This window comes from Ambystoma mexicanum, chromosome 11 (assembly GCF_040938575.1).
Source record: "Ambystoma mexicanum isolate Mex_15411 chromosome 11, UKY_AmexF1_1, whole genome shotgun sequence".
In the NCBI taxonomy this organism is placed as follows: domain Eukaryota; kingdom Metazoa; phylum Chordata; class Amphibia; order Caudata; family Ambystomatidae; genus Ambystoma; species Ambystoma mexicanum.
In genome coordinates this window covers 802,552,993-802,573,972 of record NC_090934.1, presented here as the reverse complement: position 1 = coordinate 802,573,972, position 20,980 = coordinate 802,552,993, and the positions used below count along the sequence as shown (strand labels likewise).

At 44.2% G+C, this 20,980-nt stretch overlaps 1 protein-coding gene across 1 annotated transcript in view; it reads left to right on the top strand.

Moving 5' to 3' along the window:
- The window catches only part of CYP2R1 (cytochrome P450 family 2 subfamily R member 1), a 662,101-nt gene that overhangs the window by 397,265 nt on the left and 243,856 nt on the right, over positions 1-20,980 (top strand). Inside the window, exon 4 of the mRNA XM_069623737.1 lies at positions 11,355-11,684. Coding sequence (XP_069479838.1) covers positions 11,355-11,684 — 330 coding nt within the window. The remainder of the gene's footprint in view (positions 1-11,354; positions 11,685-20,980) is intronic.

Here is a 20,980-nt window from a genome sequence, read left to right as displayed (position 1 = left end):
CTCACATAAACTTAGTGTTATGTTTAAAGAGCCTGTTTGTTATTTTGCCAAACTTTAGTTATCTTGGGCAAAATAGACAAGCTTGGCTTGACCTCCATTTCTGTCTTGGCCTTGTTATTGATGCCTGCCACACATGTGATGACTGTTGCTAGTGGCTGTAGAATACTATTAACCGCTACTACAGGTTGCCCTGGTGGGGATTTAAGATGTTTGGGAGAATGTAGAAAATGGGAGTTAATGGACTCTCTGCTGTTCTGATAACCTTGCATAATTATTAATCCAACCTTGATTGTGCTTGGTCCAGAAACTGCTGGGTGACACAGGATCACATTGATCTGACATGTATTGGAATTAGTGTTGTTTTCCCGTGATCTATTTTGAAAATATGAGAGAGAATTTTGTTCATACCATATATCACACATCACTTGAAAGAATGAATGAGTGTGTATTAAAGTATCTCTGCAGCAAAGTTTATTTGCAGTGTACCACCAGTTCCAGATGTTTGTTTTATGGTCCTATATTGCAAGTATCGGGTCCTCACCAACCCCATAAACCACGGATTGCAAGGAAAGTATCCCAGCTGAAGCAATAAAAGCATAACGGCGCAGTCCTATCTATGAGGTTAGTTATCCCCTTATATTATCCCCTTGTATTTCAGGGTTTGAGGCAGTGAATGAGCGAATCTGACGGCTCTGAAAAACCTATGAAGAGGCTGTTCAGGAACAGTTTGTTCCACCAGTCTGATGAACCATCAACCTTTTTTATCCAATACTCTCTGGGCACAACCTTGCATAAGTGGCGCAGATTGCACGTGGCTACCCTCTCCTGTCAAAAAGGACCTTTTGTCCCCCTCAAAGAAATTGCCACTTGGTGGTTCTTCCCCATTTTCCAGCGCCACGGCAAGACATGGGCCCTCATTGCAGGGTCGGGGGATCAGCTCTGCTGGTCCACTGACTACATTAGCACTCTGGGAGGGGTGCAGTCCAATCAGTATGTTCGGAATGCGGGCTGTATTCTCTAATACAAGCCTGCGTTCTGAGTAGCGTGGGTGGCTGCACCCCCTTCTCTTCCCTTCTCCGCTCCCCCTTCACCACTTAGCACCCATGTAGTTTTCTACATGGGTGCTAATGGTCTTAAATAAAAAAGATAAATAAATGTACCTTTCTTACGCGGACCGGCACTGTGCAGCGCAGCTCTCAATTAGGGAGAATTCTCTCTTTAGGCTGAATTTCCTAACCTAGTGAGTCCCCCAGCAGCTTTGCTGGATTTCTGGAGTTTGTTTTTTTCTCCTGCCAAGAGAGACTCTTTTTCTCCCACTCTTGGACATGATTATGGTGTTCCTTTGACTGTTAATGTATTTTATGGGCTATGGGGTCCTTTACTCCATAGGGTCTCATTTGTTTTTACTATGTGTTGTCACTATGACACCCCGTGCAGTAACACAGGGGTGTCATAGTGACACCCCACCATAGACTCCATACCACAAGGGTCCTGCACTGCACCCACCCTATACAACCTCTTCACCCTCCCACTGTTCAATGACTTGGACCGTCGCCACATAGCATACACCAATTATGCTGACGACACGCAAGTCCTGCTCCCTCTCACAGGGGTCTATGAACAAGACGCAGCAGCACTAACCAAGATCTATACAGCCATCCAAACCTGGATGGCAGCCAACGGCCTCTGCCTAAACGGGGACAAAACAGAAATCCTACTAGTTGGCACCAAAGAAACACTAAACAAACTCCCACCGCAGTACAAATCCTTTAACATAGATAACTCTACCATCACAGTCTCCACTGCAGTAAAAACGCTAGGAGTATACCTTGACTCCACTCTCTCCATGACACAGCAAGTCAATGCCATAGCTTCCTCTGCCGCACTCACCACGAAGATAATCAACGCTGTTAAACCCTTCCTATCCACTAAGAACTGCCTGGCCGTACCTAGAGCCACAGTAGGTACCAAATTGGACTATTGCAATGCTCTCTTCCTGGGCACGTCTGCACAAAACCTAAAAAAAATGCAAGTCACACAAAACAATGCTCTAAGAGCAGCCGTAAGCATCCCTAAAAGGGAGCACATCACCAAAGCCAGGAAAGAAGCCCAATGGCTACCAATAAAAGAACGGATACTATTTAAATCCATGGCCATCACCCACAGATGCCTCTCAGCCAAGGCTCCGCCCTATCTTTCTGAAAGAATCACCCTTAACACATCTACTAGACCCACAAGGTCACACATGACCAACCAGACCTACGTACCGACATTCAAAAGAAGCAAAGCCGGGGGGGCTAGCTTCCAACACTTAGCACCCAAAAACTTGAACGCTCTCCCTACAGCGCTTAGGAACGAAAACTCTTACCATGTCTTCCGCAGACTACTCAAAACCACGCTGTTTAACTAACTCCACCCCACCGTCCTAACTGTTTTTTCACAACTGTATATAAACATGCATATATGTTCAGCAATGTATCTATATCCATACCATGTTTGCCTGTAACAAGTAAGAATGCTTTCAGCGCCACGATGCCCCTGGGCAGATGTGCGCTATACAAATCCAAATAAATTAAATAAATACCCTGGGACTAACTACTGTCTCCCAGGGCATGTAAAGTCACCATTGGCTTTACTAGTCCCAAATTATTAACAGAAACCAGTACAAACCATCATATTGTGGACGTACTGGTTGGGGCAATTCGATTGCCCCGGGGTCTGTTAGTCGAGGGGGCACGCCTCCGTCCCCCCTGATCGAGTTTTGGCTGGTGGCAGTGGATACTACTTTTTATATTCGACCGCGAATATATCCCTATGGGATTTTCCCATTATTCGAGGCTACCAACTTTAATTATTTAATTCTCATAGCCTCGAACATACCGCCGGTTTATTTAATTAATATTAATTTGCCGGTTGGTATTTTTTGCCAGGACTCGATTCTAAAATGGCGTTTGTGTTCTCTTCTGTGACTCCAACCCAAGTCAAGCCCTTTTTTCCACTTTTTGGCGGGCTTCTCCACAGAAGCCTCCAAAAGTGGTGCCACTCTGTCTGGGTACCACAGGGAGTGTGGGAGGGGGTTTAGGCACCCGGGACAGAGTTACCTTGGTAACTCAAGTCGCACTCTTGTGTGATTGGCCCAAGTGTTGAGCCGGCCGGCTCACCACTTAGCATGTTTGATTGACAGCTATGCTGAGTGAATGGGGGTGTGCTGCATAAAAGCAGGGCTTTGGGGACTGGAACTTCAGAAGTCGCCACAGGACCTGAGAATCCGACGAGGGAGAAGCTGAGCTGACCTACCACGACGACACCACCCGTGGAGCCCTGCGGAACCGACTCACCACTTCCCGACGACAGAGAAGATCTCCCGACTGGAGAGGCTTCTTCCCCTGACTGGTGGGCACAACCAGTTTACCTTCTTCTCTTCGCACCCCAGCCCGGCTTGTGGTCGAATTGCCCGTGCCAAGCACCCCGGCACCGGATAGCCACTGGACCGCGAACTAAAGGACCGCTCCTTTTACCTGAGAACTCCGCGGCTGGTTTCTTCCCTGGCAGTGCAACGGACTCCTGTCTTACTCCCCGACGAGATCCTCTCTTCCCCCGGACGAAGCACCGACTTGCATCCGCTGCCAGGAACAACTGCCCCCGCTGGAGTATTCTCACCACTTTAAGGTACCGTGTCCGCCAGGCCTCCCTTTCTAAAGATCGCTACAAGGTAATAATAACCCCTTAACCTTCTGGACTGGGCAGGCCGCCTTGACCTTCTAACTGGTCCCTTTCTTTTGGTCCAACTCTTTTTTGAACCTTTGCAAGCCTCTTGTGCACTGCAACCGTGTGACCTTGGACACATTTCGTTTGATCCTCGTAAAGTGGATCCTGCCTATTGAACTCTAACTTCATGGTTTGACTTTGCCTTCCTCTCTTGTGGTGCTCTTGAAAAAGTGTTGGGATCTGTTTCAATTTATTCTCTGCTTTTCCCTCCCTTTAAAAAACGAATTATTAGAGTGTCATCTGAGTTAAGCGCTCACCGCTGTCTGAAAATAAGTGGGGCTTTACTTAAGACTTGTCTAATATTCTTCTAAGGGAGTGTATATCCTTTAGTGACCGTCTTTTTGAATTGCTTACTGTTAGTGCCTGTGTATTTTTCTAGATGTGGTTTTAAATAAATAATTATATCTCTTTTACACCAAGCCCTGGTCCGTGTTTACTTGTTCTACTGTGTTCTCTTGACCTATTGTGAATACTCTGTATACTGCCTAACTCTTCTTGAGGGAAGTCTGACTGCTCAGCCACAGCTACCAAGTGAACCTGTGTGGTACAGACTGCTACCAAGTGGGTTTACTGCCAAACACCTGTAGTCTTAAATCTTGTGCAGTGGTTCCAGAGGGAACTGCACAGGTTTCTGCCTAACATCAGTTAAGGCCATTTTCCTGTTGATTATGTTAGCACTTGCTAACAGCAGTACTGCGAAGAGCTGTGCTGCGCAAGAAAGGTACGTTTCTTATTTTTCCTTTTTTTTTTTTTTAAACACACCTTTAGCACCTGTGTAGAGAACTACATGGGTGCCAATGGTGATATGCACCTCAGCAGCATACCTACCCTTTCAGTAATGCCACCACCACCCTTGTTAAGGGACCTATGCAGCACACAAGGTACAGGGCCGGCCCGCCACCTCAGAGCATATTGCCTCATTAACACTCTTTTGGATGGAGACCCCTGAAACTCTGTGACCTCTAGATCCTTCTGACGCAATTGTAGTCTCAGTTCCCCCTCACTCCATAGAGATCCAGTTGGATTTCTATTAGTGTGCTTCAGAATATATGAAGATATAGTTCACTGGCTAGATTAATCAGTTCGTCCCCCTCCATTCTTCCAATTGATACAGCTACCCTGATGGAGCTACCATCGCCTTCTACAATACTAATGAGCTTCCTACCAACATTTGCTGATGGCAGAATAAGACTTAGCCATTAAACTGGGGAAGATCCAAATGGCTATGGCTATGGCTATTTCCCCAAAATGGCTATTTCGGACTGTCCAAAATTTGAACATTACACAAAATATGACAGACATATCAACACATTACTTAGCCAAATTCAACAAATCAACAAATATCACTGTCACAATACAGATAATACGTCAAACCCATAAGTTTGATTGTCAAAATAAGCATAAAATGAAAGTAAAATCATAACTGTCACACTATACAACGATAGATCACAATGAAATAAAATCAGATAAAATATAAATGCTAAAATAAACAAAATAGAGAACAATACCACTAAACAAAAACAGAAAAAACTTCACCACTTCATAGTTGTTGAATACATTAGTTTGCTGATAAGTTCCTAGCATGTGTCCACATGCTAAACAGGGCAAGCTGGGATGATGCAGTATATGAGTTGAGACAATAGTCCCAAAATTAATCTCCAAAGATAGCCTCATACCTATTTACCAATTTTCCCAGCATACTCCTATACAATGGTCCCAATTTGGGGCAAGAGGTGAGCACGTGTCTGGCAGTCTCCGGGTGATCCGGTCTCCCACAAATACGACAGAACCTATCCCTTAATGCCAGCCCTGATGTGGCCCCGTGATAGCAAGCACCTGCAAGTGGTTACTTCGCAATCTTAGCAAAAAATCCCTTACATGCGTGTCCGGACACAGGAGCAGGTAAGGATGTGTCCTCCTGTATCTATGCATTACGTGGGACACAGCCTCATACCCTTTCAGCTTTTGTAAGTGAGAATAATTTTCACACCAGTCCCAGCGATTTTAACTTAAAAACAAATTATTTTTTCAAGTGGACATATGGTTGCATTCTCTTTGTGGCATGAATCCAACCAATCTCCAAAAAGAGGGATTCATTAAGATGTTTAAACTTACCCCCCGCAGGACCTTTTCTGCATCATAATTATTTCCCACTACATCAAGCAGTTTACACACAGGTGAGGTGCATGATTTCAGATAGAAAACACCCTGGGCCCGCAGGGCCATTCCCCTCAATGAGGTTAAGCCTAATTCGAGCCTCAAATATTACATGGAACAAGACGGCCCTAAGCCTAATACTGCCTGCCAATAATGGCCCTCTAAAATATTGAGCCAATTTAGGTCCTGCATAGCCAGAGCTTCCAAGCTGTAGAGCATGTCCGGCACAAAGCACTGTTGGTACAACTTTACAATGCCGGCCATACTGTACCCCGCATTCCCCCTGGCAAATTTGCAGGCCTGTAGCATCAGCAGTTTAGCTCGCCTCTTTTTTTTTGTGCAATTATCCTGTTGTAATTAGAGGATACGTTGAATTTTAGGCCCAAGTAAGCATAAGAATCAACAAATTCTATAATTCCCGGACTGGTTTCAATTCCAGAACAAGTCGGCCCCTTTCTGGAGATCAATATTATATTCGTCTTCCTTAGATTGATGGTAAACCCCAGCTGGGAAGAATACCGTGAGAGTTCCTCTAGAATGCTTGTGATGCCTGATAGTCTTCTATCGAACAGTATTGAGTCATCGGCATACAGCATGCCAATAATGGGAAAATTCCCTAACTTAGGTGGATAGTTAGTCTATAACTCCATACGTTGAAGAAGTTCAGAGATGTAAAGGTTATAAAGCATGGGAGCCGCCACACATCCCTGCTTAACCCCCATGTTGATATTTATAGGTTCACTCATTGTACCTTCATTGCTGAGTCTAACCCTAGTGCTATTCTCACTATACAGTGATTTTAAAATCTGCATTATCCAGCTGGGACAATTAAGACTAGCAAGCATAGACCAGAGTATCCCTCTCACTACCTGGTCAAAAGCACTAGAATAATCTTCGAAGACTACATACAGAGTAGCTTCTTTGTTACTCAGAGTGGTGTTAATCAATGAATCTAGGACTCTAATGTTGTGCGCAGTACTAGATCCAGGTCTGAATCCAGTCCGAGCCAAGCTAAGCACTTGATTAGCAACCGCCCAGGCCTCCAACTCTCTAAGTACCAGTGTTGCAAAAATCTTGCCCGTCACGTCCAACATGGACAAAAGGCGGTAGTTGGACACCTCCTTCCGGTCCCCCTTCTTGCGGATCGGTATGAGGCCCGACCTTCGCCATGTCGACGGTATGGAGCAAGACCTGCAAACCCGGGAAAAAGGGTCAGTAATACCTGGGCCCAGTTATTTGGATCTTTTTTCAGGACAGAATTTGCTAAACCATTCGGGCCTGGTGCATTGGACATAGTGATGTTAATAATAGCTTGTTCCACAATTCTGAAGCTCATCGGGAGCGGCCATGGTTCAGAGTGTTCACTCATACAAGGAGAGCAAGCCATGGTCTTATAAAACTTGTTCTCAACAAAATCCACCCATTGTTCGGCCTAGAAATAGGATTGGCTATTTTCTGAATCTGTTCGCCCCAGCCCTCGAAAGGATTTGGCAGATTTTACGTCTATCTCTATTACAGAAAGTCTGGATAAATATTTGCCACTGCCCTCTTTGCTGAGATTTACGATAGTAGCAGAGCCAGGAATGATACTGCTGTTTTAGAAACTTTATACGGGTAATTATCCTGTGAGTATTACCCATGTGACAGACTTCCCCTCTGCAGGGTCTGATTTCGCGTCTTATTTGGCGTTTGCGGTCCCGTATATTTATGTCAAATATGGGTTTTCCCACACTCCCCCATTTAATCTTTGGTGCGGGTTTACCCCTAGCAAGAGTCAAGGACAAACCCTCAATCCAATTTTCAATAGCCTCTGGGTTTTTACCCCGGAGTGCCCAATTTATGCTACAACCCAGTGGGAAACAAAGTGAGTTCACCCTCTCAATGTTCTTTTCGGACAAGCGAATCCTGTTCCCTGCATGATTTGGGATCACATCACTGCAGGCACACAATTCCCCGGTCCCTCCTGCACCAGGCACAACTAGCAAAGCCAAAACATGGTTGCTATACCTATTCGGCACCATTTGCAATCGAAAGACATGCTCTAATAAGGATCTGAAGTAGCCATATAATCGAGGATGGCCCTCTTAGAGCCAACAGCCAATTTCACTCCGAGACAGATTTCAAAGCAATCGTAGACTTCAGCCACTCCCATCCCTGAGCATCACTACATGCGGCCTTAGATTTTATAGTCGGCTGTTTTGAAGTAACCACTTGTTCTTGTGCTGCTTGGCCACAATTACATTTAACACAGCCCCCCTTGGACACTTCCTCAGTAACTAGTAAATCCAGAACGTAACCCCGATGCTCCAGTGAAGCTTTGTGCAGCCTAATAAGAGATGGATGGCCTCATTACGAATTTGGCGGTAGCCGTGCCACCAATCTCGTGAAATTACTGGCACCTGGCAATGGGGACGTACGGGGGCATTCTGGCCCCGGCGGACCCAGTCCGTCCCCATTGCCGGGTGCAGTATTCTTTATTCCCCATTCCCATTTGAGCCCCGTAGGGCTCAGTGGGAATGGGGAAGTCGGATGCAACGGCACCATATGGTGCCGGTGGATCCAACGAGTTGTGCTGCGGGTGCCGTTCTGCCCGCCAGTTAACACCTGGTGTGCAGAAAGGCACCCGCGAGCACAACTCGTAGCTTGCCGGTCCAGAAACAACGGCACCGGCAAGCTTACCGGTGCCGTTGTTTCTGGCCCGGAAAACTTGTAATGAGCCCGATAGTCTCTAATAGGCTACAATGTAGATTATTAGATGTAGACCCGGACACACGTAGAGGTTTCTCAAAGTCATTTGAATTCAAAATTCTGAGGGAAGGTATTCTATTAAGCAAAGCCAAGAGAGAAGCTCAATTCAAATGGCGAGTTCCTTTGGACCCCCGTGCTGGTGTTATAGTTAAAGATTTTGGGTCCAATACTACAGCAAAAGGTGATTTTGGCTCAGGAATGGTAGGGCTGGACACGGCATAAGGCGAAAGATGAACATGTGGTGATGAGGGCTGCACCAACTTCCTCCCCTCGGGGCCCGAGATAGATCTATTTAACTCAGGTACCAGCTGGGTAGGATTCTGGGGTTCCTCTTAATCAACCAACTGGTCAGGGTACCCACTGACTGTGCGGATCATCTTTTTTTCGCCATGCAGCACATTTTCTTTGCTTCTTCGAGGTGTTGGTGCTACTAGGGCGCAATGTAGAGTTCAATGGTTGAGCCAGGCCAGGCGGTTTATCCCCTAGAGGAGGTAAATCAGGGAATATGTGTGGAGGCTGTCTCTTTGCCTGTCTTACCTGTCGCCTGGAGAAGACTACTTGTCTGGTCCCTGCATTTACCTTTTCAGGCAGGGCATTTTTCACAACTTTAGGCACTTCCATTGAATCCAAAACAACATGGATAGATGTCTCCTGACTGGGCAACGATTGTTTTAATAGAATGTTCTCTTCGGGGATCCGATGTTGTAGTCACCAGTGACTTTTCAAGAAAAATCAGGTGTTTGTGTAGCACTGAAATAACTGCCCCCTGCAATTTCAGGTCTTCATGGATAGTACCACACAGTTTCAACAGAATCTTTACTGCAAAATTCAAGATTCCATAACTTTGGACTGTGCCCGTGTCATGAGTACTGAATTCTTCTTGTAGGGAATAACCTGTAGGTACTGCGGAGTCAAATGGGAGGTTTGGACTTGCCTAGAGTCTTGTGGCCACCACTGGAGCAGCCGAAGGCTTATCCCCCTGATCCTTCATAGGAACCTCTGAAACCCACGTCGTGTGTTGGCAGTGCTATATTAATGTTGTCTTCCAATTCTCCAGGGGTTGACAAATCAGACAATTATGTAAATGTTTATATTTATTTGCCCCTACTAACAATAGGTGCTGTAGCATGATCCTGTAGGGTGTAACACAATTGCATGAGAGAATCATTATCAAGGTCCAGAGGATGGTAACTGTTGTCCCCCTCAGGCACATGCCCTGGTGTGTCCAAGGAGTGTGGCTCCATGTCTTTACCTGCTGGTTTCGCCCTAAAAAAAGCATCCAAAGGGCCATTGGGAAGAATCTGCTCCTCCACTATGCCAACCCCCTTTCTGATCCCTGCATCCTTGTTAGTGGAGAGTTCCATAGTGTCTGTACGGGATTTAGATGATCGGAGCCTGTACTGTTACTTACCGCGAGACACTGCCATTTTTTCACGACTAGCAGCTTTCCCCGGCATGTAGATTGAGCGAGCGAGGTTATGGTGTGTATAAAAAGAGGCCCAACCAAGTCCACAAGAATATATGGTGCGTCCCACCTGATTATTGCACACTTGTTTCAAGGGACTTCAAGATAGAAGCAGAGTGCTCAAAGGCTTCAAGCCCGCAGCCGCACTCTGCAGAAATGTCAGTTGACAAAATAGTCCTGTTTCCGCAGTCAAGCAAGTAAAGTTGTAATGAACAATTTACCTTACCGGAAACAATGCATCAGTGATGTGGGGCACGAACAGAAGAGCCAGAAGCAAGGTCCCCGCCAAACACTCGACGCACTACGTGTCACTCCACTTATCAGCTGGTCTTTTGTAGCTTACTTGTAGGGGAAAGTGAAGAAAGACTTCAGGTCTCGAGACTAAAGCAAAAGTCCTCAGCAGCAATACAGTGTTGCAAATGTCGATTAATTCCACCAGACACTCGACGCACTCCGCCGTGTCTTTAATGAATTCTATTAAATTATATTGGATTCCACAAACTAACCTACCCGTTGAAAATGTTTAGATGGGCTAGTATCTATTGAAAGTTGCTTTGAGTTGCACAACCTTTAAAAGCCAGCGTACAATGGCCTCTAATCTGCACTAGAGTATAACTACAGTGATCACAATGACAAACACCGAAACAAACCCAGTGAATGTTGGCAAATGTTTAGTTACCATGCACTTCCCACCTGTACAGTTCATTCCTTAATCGGTTTCCACGTGGTTCTGGCTTAATTATGAAGGCAGCCCACTTAATCGCATGAAGCAAGTTTGCTTGCAAATATAATAGTCATTTTATATGCGACAACTACTGCCATAGTGTCTCCCGGTGCTAATGTTTGTATGGAAAGGGTATTGTGTCTACACCTGGGGTAACCATACATTGTTCAGTGGAGATGCAAATGATAACGGGAACAGTTATTGACACAATCAATTTGTTGGTTTGTTTTGTAGAAGGCGCCTTATTTAGAAATGTGTAAAAGTGTAGTAAGAGAAACAACTGATTTACTATGAGTTTTATATTGTGAGAATCGGGGCACCCCACAAATCTTTCTTTGCACAACAAAGGTACGGCTAATTATACAAAACAAGACAATGTTTATGTGCAGGGTTGCTTGATTATTCGTGTGTTATGCTTTTCTGTTTTATGATGGTCTCCCACGGTTCCAGGATATGTAATACATTTAATAATGTTTTTTTTACCTTAAACAGGCCAAGTTCAGAAGGAAATTGATACTGTTGTCGGCCCACACAGGGCACCATCTTTAGAAGAGAAGTCTAGAATGCCATACACAGAGGCAGTTTTGCATGAGATCCTGCGATTTTGCAACATAGCTCCACTTGGAATTTTCCATGCTACTTCTAAGGACACCGTTGTTCGCGGATATTCCATTCCCGAAGGCACTACTGTCATTACAAACCTGTACTCTGTACATTTTGATGAAAAGTACTGGAATAACCCATCAGTATTTTATCCGGAGAGATTCCTTGACAACAGTGGCCAGTTTGTGAAGAAAGAAGCATTTGTCCCGTTTTCGTTAGGTAAGAACATGATTGATCGCATATCTGTGTTTCAGAAAGTGGCACACAGTGCTACAATGCTTTGTTATAAATATTTCCCATTTGTGATCATTCCTTATTAATCGTCCCGTGATGTAATTCGAGTTTTATGGACATTTTTAATGTGCGTGTATGCATTGGGCCTTCCAAATGTCATCTGGTTATCAGTGGTAATTTGCCTTCATTGCTACCAGAAAGAAGGATACTGAAATATGCAAATTTGTACTTTATTTTTTTTTTTTATTTTTTTTTTTATGTGGCATCACACATATTCAACTCAAAGTTTGGAAAATGGTGGACCGTCTTAACAATTTAAATTGGTTTTGTGAAAACCAATCCTGCAGTTTAAAGAAGGGGGTGGTAAAAACATATTTATTTCGTTGTTGCACAGCATGTGGACGCAAATGCAGGGATTTGCCTGGTGGATTGGTGAATGGCACAACGAAATATGTTTATTCTGCCCACATGCTAGAACCCTGGCACCGTGGTTGCACATTATCAACGAGCACTGCTTGCAGCAGCACCGACTCCAGGGTATGGTAAAACTGGCCATTTTCATTGTTTTTTTACATTTCGCATCATAAACGCAACTTTCGTAGAACTGGGATTTTCAGGCCATGCGACAGGCAAACACACTGACCCCACCCTTTGCTTGGGAATGGCCTGCTGTAACCAACACGACACTGACCATATCTGTAGATTTTGCTGTGATGGCCTGTGACCGTGCCCATTGTGCTTTCTACTCGGGGAATTTACCGCAAAACCAACACCCATGTAGTGCAAGGTATATAGAGAGAAAGTCGGCTGTGGAGTCCAGTTTTCGAGACGTGTCATAGTTGCCAAATAGAACACAGATGGAAATATGCAAGAAGGAGGAGATTAGAGCATGGTTTTGAACAAAACGATAATTGATGTTCTTTAACATGAGTGAATGCAACAGATTACCAAGGCCAAGAGGAAGAACAAGGTACTCTTCATCACAGAAGGTAATTTACTGTGGATACGGTGTGTTCTCTTCCCATATTACACTATAGTTCATTTTCCGTCCCTTTTCTACAGTGGATATTTTTCATATGGGGTACAGTACTGTGTGTTCTGTTCTTCTCATTTTCTAGGGTCCATGACATAAAAATATTTGTTTGTGTTCTTCTGCGCCAAGCCATCCGCTGCTCTGACGTTTCGGTTCCCGCAAAACAGCCTGGCACCTGCATGGCAGCCACTGGCTCCCATGCATTTTCTAAGAACTGTGCTGCCAGAAGCAACATTTAATGTGTCCTTGTTTTAAGAGAGACTGCCCAAAAATATCATCAGGAGCTGGTTGCACAGCTGAAGCTGATTTTCGAGGAAGAAACAGAGGAGGAGGGATTCTTTACTTCTTCACCAGCATTGCCCACCTACCTTGTCTTTAAAACTAGCATCCTCATTCGCACTGTCCTCATCCAGACACTTACAACCATCAACCCAGTGCACTCTTCTGATACATTTGTACTCCTTTTAGTGAAGTATGTATTTATGTGCAACGATATATAGGCTGCATCAATATATGTGAAAGAAACATTAAAGTTAGCGTGTGTGCGCGCGCGCGCTCACCTGCTTTGCCTATGTCAGGGGGTGTTGGGCCTGTGACACATTTTATTTTTAAATGACCGGGTGCCCGCCCTCCCTAAATGCCTTTTGGTGTCATGGATCTCTTCTTCTTTGAACAGAATGAGGTGGCATTTAATGACTGATTGACGACTACTTAATCTTACTTTCACTTATTGGTTGTTGTTTTCCATTTGTTTTTCCACACGCTTAATTTATGGTGAATTTAACTCCTTCACTCACTCAACTCCTGCATCCTGCCATGGGCAGTGAGGTCAGTGGAGAAGCAGGGGATCATCCCCCCACCACCCTTTGACAGCACTGCCCATGACGGTTGAATAAAACATTGATATGCCAAAAGCTTCATCATTCCCCCTGTACTACTCATACCCCAAATAAGAGCGTGGCACAAGTCCTGCTGAAGGCACCCTACTAAAGAAACTGGTCAACCACACCATATGGATAACCTTTGATGTCCTAATGAAACAATGTTTTTCAATATATAATTGTGAGGCTGTACAAATTCAATTGAGAGAAGAATACAGTTGGCGTGATCCCCACTTGAATGTATTGGCAACCAAAACAATAGTATAGTTTTTAGGTTCAGCCTCCTAATTCGGCAGAGATTCTGGCTGACGTTTTTGGCTCATGGAAGGATTAGCTATATATAGCTGTTCTTTAAATACGTTCAGTATTGAGAATGTTTCTATCCCTTTTAGATAGTCAGCACACCACCACTGTCTAGGGCAAGCCCTCCACTATAACATAAAGTTAAGCTCTTCTTGAGGTCCATATATAGTCACTGAAAAGCACAATAGAGATCAAAGTATCTTTCTCTTGTATGTGATACTAGAAAGAACACTAGATATGGGAAGTTTTGTAAACCCGAATATGTACCCAGTTAGTGTATTGCCACGCTGCATGGATGCAAGATGTAATCTTGTATGTCGAAGCAGTCTGTCAGAAAAGGTGTTCCTGTACATGGGCTCTGGTCACTGGTGCAAAATTGTGTTGGCGATTGAACAATACATATTGAAACATAGTGTACAGTGAGATAGCATTACTCAACCAAAGAGAAATAAGCTGGATACGCCTTGTTAATGCTTCCACTGATGACTCCAGAAGGGCTCAATTGGATCCCTTCAGCTAGCATTGCTCTGCTTGAATCTGTGCCTCAGTTTTTAAGTATTCGAAGTTAGCATCTATATCATGAAAAGCTGCATTTTAACTGTAGCAGTGTTTGTTTTATACACTAAAATCTCACAGCCCACTTCAAATCCATCTATATGGCCTGACTAAATCTACATTAAAGTTGAACACCAATGAATGCCAGCACTTATGGCTGCTCCCTTAATTGGCTGAGAGTTCCAATATCTGGTCCTCTAGTGCTTTGGCTGTGACGGCCCTGTGCACATTTTGGATGGAGCATGCATGTGTATGTACAAGGCAGGGTTCGAAATGGAGTGGAACTGGGAGCTATTTAGCTCCTGCTTCTAGCCTTGGAGAGCCTGGTTAGCTTGAAAGTAACATCAACCAGGAGCTAGTTTTGGCTCCAGGGGCCAACTGGTGCATTACAAACTTGCATGCATGTCATTCACTTTTGAGTATTTGAGAATGAGGAAGTAGTAGGACACATCTAGTACACGTTTAAACATAATGAATCATTCCTAATGGGCAAAAGGTTAAATTGTGCTTCTCAAATGGAAGTTAGATTTCCGGTGCACAGAGTACTCGTCCTTGGTTCCCCAGTGTTAACTCCTGCCTACTGGGTGATGACTGACACCCAGAAGCTGGTATTCGCTCCTGCTCATCGTATCTTAATTTCGACCCTTGTACAAGGGCCTTTCTAAAATGACAAGGAGAATGCCCACTAGCTGACCTATTGCCCAAATAACATTGGCTGGTCCTGAGCAACTTTATCAGCTGCATCTTAGTACGAGATTTTGAAGGCAAATTAGTGCTGCAATGTGTCGGATACAGCTTTTTCACAGAGAAGAAAGAATGTCCAAATGTACTTCACAGTTGCAGTAGGAGGATTTAACTTCCAATTGACGTCCCAACACTGGGCTCACTCTACTTGGAGTGGCACAAGGATGAAATGGACCAAACACAATGCTCTAGTCTCCCTGTACCTGTTTACCATAAACTTTGGAACTAGCATCAAAGCAGAGATGGGATGGTAGGAACTCAGAATAACCACTCCCCTTTAACTTTAGCTACAAGCACCACCTATAAAGCCAAAACGTTTGGCATAGGATTACAAATAGGATAGGGTGAGTTGTGATGAGGGGGCACAACATTCTTTCGTTTTTCCAATGTGACCGGCGCAGGGTGTTCTCTAAGAATCACAACCTGTGAGTGTTTGGCTTTTTACCCACCAATTATTTGCCTATTGCCATGCTACTCGCCAACACCATTCCCAACTACAACCTGCCCAAAGCACACCTTATAGGATCTCTTTCAGCCAGCTCTGTTGCTAAGTAACACACTGTGGGCTTTCATGGGGCTGGAATTGTTATTTCTAAGCAGCCCCTGAAAGGTAATGGCTTAACTGCAGCTGTAAATCATGTCCTGGTATAGTAGAAATGTCTTAAAGTGTGCCTTCAGTTACTTGATTAAAACAAGCCTGGGCAGAGCCAACCGTTTTGGTTATTTTTTACATGAGCAATTGCCAAGCTCTGCCATTATATACCCGTTTATTTAGACGATTTGCCAGCTGGAGCCATTTTATGGCCAGGTAGTACCACTATAACAGGGCTTAGCAAGTGTTATGTTGGGTTGAGAAATCTTGAGAGCAAGGGCACGACCACCTAAGCTGGATCAAGACTGCAGATTGTTTGTTTTAATATTTATAATGTGCGCCAGACCCGACGGTATCGGGGCGCAAAAGGCATAAAAGGGGTTGTTCAGCTTCGGTTACATTGCTGTAAAGTATCATACATTATATACACGTTAAGGCAAGGAAACATCAAGAAATAATTATTTACAGTATATACAGACAGGACAAGTGGTGTTATCTGAGAGTGGTAAAGTGTCAAATGTCGTTTTCCTTAATCCAATGGATGAGTTTGGATATAAAGTGAAGATAGGAAAGGTCTTCTCTTAAGGTAGGTGGGAGCGAGTTCCAGTATTGGGCAGCTTTGACCGGGAAACTGCTTCCACCAGTCTTCATGCGTTTAAATCTAGGCACTAGTAGGTGGTTGTCGTTGGCTGTTCTCAAGGGACAGTTGGAAGATTGTCTCGATAATCTAGAAATGAGCTATTGTGGGGTGGCATGGTGTAGGCATTTGTGTCAGGGAGGCTGTTTTGAGCAGAATTTTGTCTTTTATAGAGAGCCAGTTGTTGGATATTCTGAGGTCAGATAGGTGGGCTTTCTTTGGGATGTTTAGGGCTGCCCTCAGGGCATTGTTTTGTAGAATCTGGATGTTGTTGGGAGTGTGTTTACTGCTACCTACATATAAGGCATTGCAGTGATCGAGTGTGGATAAGACAAGGGCTCTTGCTAGGGTAATGCAGTTATTGGAAGAAAGGAAGGGCTTGGCCGCTCTGATTAGCTTGCAGGTGTAAGCCGTAACTGAGGCCATGGAATTGACCTGTTTTTTAAAGTTTAGAGTATAATCTAGATAGAATCCAAGGGTTTTGACTTCATTGGCAACTGTGATGTTGTTATTGTCTATTTTGAAATTCGAGTAGAGATGGCCTGTTTTGAGGAGGTTAGCAGGGGTGCCGAGAATGAGGAGTTACGTTTTGTCATCATTCAGGCATCGACCATGAGATGCCATCCATGCCTGGATGATGAGGTACACACTATTAACAAAGGCCAAATCCTTGTTGTAGTCTCCCGTCAACAGGATGAGGATCTTTGTATCATCCGCATAATTAGTGTAGGTGATACCCAGGCCATCTAGATCATCAAAAAGGGGCTTTGTAAAAATGTTGTATATAGTAGGCGAGACGCAGGAGCCCTGGGGCACACCGCAGGTGATGGGTATGGGGTCAGCGGCTGCTAAGGGTGAGAAAACCTTCATTGTTCTATTGTCAAGTAAGGATTGGATCCATTCTATGGCTTCTTGTGAGAAGTGAACAGCAGAGTCCAGATGGTTGCAAAGAATCTTATGGTCGACCAAGTCGAACGCTGCTGAGAGATTGAGGAGCAGTGGTAGTGCTGTCTTGCCATTGTCTCTCAGGGCGTCTATTTGTGCTTTAAGGTCGATAAGCGCAGTTTCCGTTCCGTGTTGTGGTCTAAAATCTGACTGACATACTCCTAGGAGATGGTTAACATTCCAGATATTGTTGGAATTGGACGTACGCCACCTTATCTAGGATTTTAAGCAGGAACGGAACTGTGGTGATAGGGGGATAGTTTGTGGGTATAGCCGGGTCAAGTGTTTGTTTTTTAAGAAGTGGGAGGACCCAAGATTGGGGATGGTGCCAGTGGCGAAGGAGGCATTAATAAGTTTGGCTATGAATGGGGAGAGGTTGCGTGCAGCATCTTTTATAATTTGTGCTGGGCAAGGGTCGCCGTGGCAGTTGGACGGTTTGAGGGTAAGGATGACTTTTTCAACTTCTAGGGTGGATACTTTCTTGAAGTTGAAGTGTGGTGTAGGTAGAGCAGGAAGAGTGGGAGGCAGGGTGGTCGGGGGCAGGGGTGCAGAGATTTTGTTGAGGTTAGGGGCAAGGAGACTGTAGACTCTGACTGTAGACTCTTTAGAGTCCATGCAGCATCTGGTGCTTTTCTGCGCTGCATTAACTGAACTTAGAACGAAGAATTTTGGCAAATTTGTTCATGATCAACCTTCACTCTCTGCGGATCATTGGTGGGCCAAATTGATGCAAGACGAGAGAGTATCATTGACTCTAGCATTGATAAAATTACTAAACAAAATGTTTAGCTTAATAGAAACATTCGAGAAATCAAAGACACTTACATCAGTGTAATTCCTGGATGTGCAATTCCAAAATGACTATCAGAATGAGAATTTGAACACTACGTTTGTATTTTTTTTTTTTTTTAATGTCATGAGCAAAAGGTTTGTTTCAACCCAAACGCTTAAGTAAAATACAAAATGTTAAGTTGATTTGTACCATGCACTGCTGCCATTTCCATGGTCTCCGGGCACTCTCGTGGATCTGCACGCTAAAGTCAGACGGGTTGGTTAGTGAGGGAAAGAGAGATAGGATAGATGTGCTCATCTGTTAATGTATGTAGAACCAGTTGTAACTGGCGTCTATGCGTGTGACCTTTCTGGGTGTGCTTTGTTTTGTGCACTGGGGCTTGTTGCTTCCGGGTCAGCGACGCCCAGTGTTTGCGTTATTTGCTGTCAGATGTTTTGGGTATGTAACTTGCTTAGAGAGCGATGTGGAGTTTGTGTGTTTTTCACATGGTTTTTCACTAGCCCATCTGGGAGTGTATGTTAAAAGTGAGGTGTGTGGGGGTGTAGAAGAGGAAAGGGAAATGGTTATTGGGTGTTTGATGGTCTCTGGGCATTGTGCAGGTGTTATTGTTACTTTGTGGGCATTTATCTCAGTTTCTCTATTCTGATAGTCTGTGGCGGAGACTTGGGCATTGTGTGGTTGGGGTGGTCCGGTCATGAAGATGGCTATTTTGTAGCTGTTGGTCCATTTTTTTATCTTAACAAGTTAACCATGTTTTAGCAGTTTCCTGAATGCTAGGTGGTCTGGCGTCTTTCTGATTTCCTCGGGATCAGGTTCCATAGTTTGGCAATCAGAAAGCAAAAGGCAGTTCCCCAGAATTTAGTTTTCTCTTAGAGTCTTGTTTCTATTTGGAGGTCGGTGCTAGATCTTAAATCTCGCTCATGTTGGTATCAAGTGAATTTTGCTCGGAGGAATTCGGCCCCTTTGTCCGTCTAGCAATTTGTGGGCAAACGAGAGGGCATTGAAGTTGATAAGTTTCTTTATTGGTAGCCAGTGTAGACTTCTCAGGGCTGGGGTGATGTACTCTCTTCTATTTAATTTCAGGAGTAGTCTTGGTATGGTATTTTGGATGAGTTGTAATTTTTTGGTTGAGGCTTTCGGGCATTCCTAGGTAGAGATTGTTTGTGTAGTCTATTCTTGATAATATCAGGGAACTGATCACAAGGGTTTTGTGCGGAACTCTGAGGTAAGGGAGGTTCCCTCTTATTAGTGGAAGGTGATACAAAGATGTTTTGCTATTGCGTTGACGTGTTATTGCAAGGTCAGACTACTGTCAATGATGATTCCGAGGATTTTAATCACTGTTGATGTCTCCGGTCGAGATCCCATTCTCAGGGCCCAGATGAGGGATGTCTGTGGTAGATTGTCGTCTCGCAGGATAATCATCATTTCTGTTTTGTATGGGTTTCGTTTAAGGCTCTTGTTTGCCATGCAGGTGTTTGCCGGTGAGGCATTTATTGAGAGCTCTGTCAGGGTCGTAGTTAGGAGGTATCTTGAAGGTGGGTTTAGCACCATCTGTGTTAAAGAGGAGTGGAGAGAGGCTTGATCCTTGTGGTACGCCACAGGGGATGGTTTTTGTGTTTGATGTAAATGGTGGTAGGTAGGTTCTTTCTGTTTTGTTGGTGAGGAAAGATTTCAGCTATTGTAGGTGCAGCGCTTTGAATACCTGATTCTTCCAGTCTCTTGTTCAATGTTGTGTGTTTGATTGTACCAAAGGCAGCTGATATGGCCAGTAGTATGAGGGCTGATCAGGTGTTGTTTTCCACATTCATTCTTAGGTTGTCCCATGTGCAGAGGAGTGCTGATTCAGATCCTCTCATGGTCCGAAACAAACCTGATATTTCTCAAGTAGTCAGTTGTTTTTTACATGATTGGTTTGCAAGATTGTTGGTGGATGGGGTATTTTTGATATAGGCCCGTAGTTGGCAGAGACCTCTGTTTTTTTTCCTGTCTTCTTTTTTTAAGTGGGGTTTGACATAGGCTGATTTGCATGATTTTGGCACTGTTCCAGTGTTTAGCGATAGATCAATTTGTAGTCTGGTGAAGAGGGCTGGCATTTTATTGGCAAGTAGCTTTTTGTAGCTATCCGGTGGGCATGGGTCACTGGGAGATCCAGTCATTTTTCTTTCCTTTAGTAGATTGTCGAAAATGTCTTGGCTTATAGGTTCAAATTGGTTGAGAGTTGTTCTGGTTGTTGGGGTTCTGGTTTCTGGGACGCTGTTATTAGTGGTCACGCGGATGCGTCTGGCCTGTTGGATTGTTTGTATTTTTGCCCTTAGGTGGTCCGTGATGCTGTCACATGACATTTGTGAGGGTACTATGTTATTGCTGCATGAAGTTGGGTTTACTATTTCCCTGATCATTCTGTACATTTCTTTCTGTGTGTTAGTTGTTGATCGGATTCGTGTGGCTAGTGTGCTTTCTTGGCTTTCAGAACTGCCGATTTGTATAGCAACATTTTTCTTTGGTAGTTCATTTTGTCCAACTGTTTGTAGTATTTCCTACATCTCTTTTCTAATTTAGGGTTTATTTACTGGAGTCCTCTCAGTTGTGACCTTTTTTTGGTATGGGTTTGAAGAATTTTAAGGGTGTCAATTGGTCCAACGCGTCTCTTTGATCCAGGTGCAAGTTTCTCTTGAACAGTGTCTGGTGTTTAGTTTATTTGGGAGGTATCGGGTTTGGTGGTCTCTAGTAGTTGTGTTCATGTTTTTAGGTCAAGTTTTTCCAGTTTTGTTTGTCGCCAGATGTTCTTATGTTAG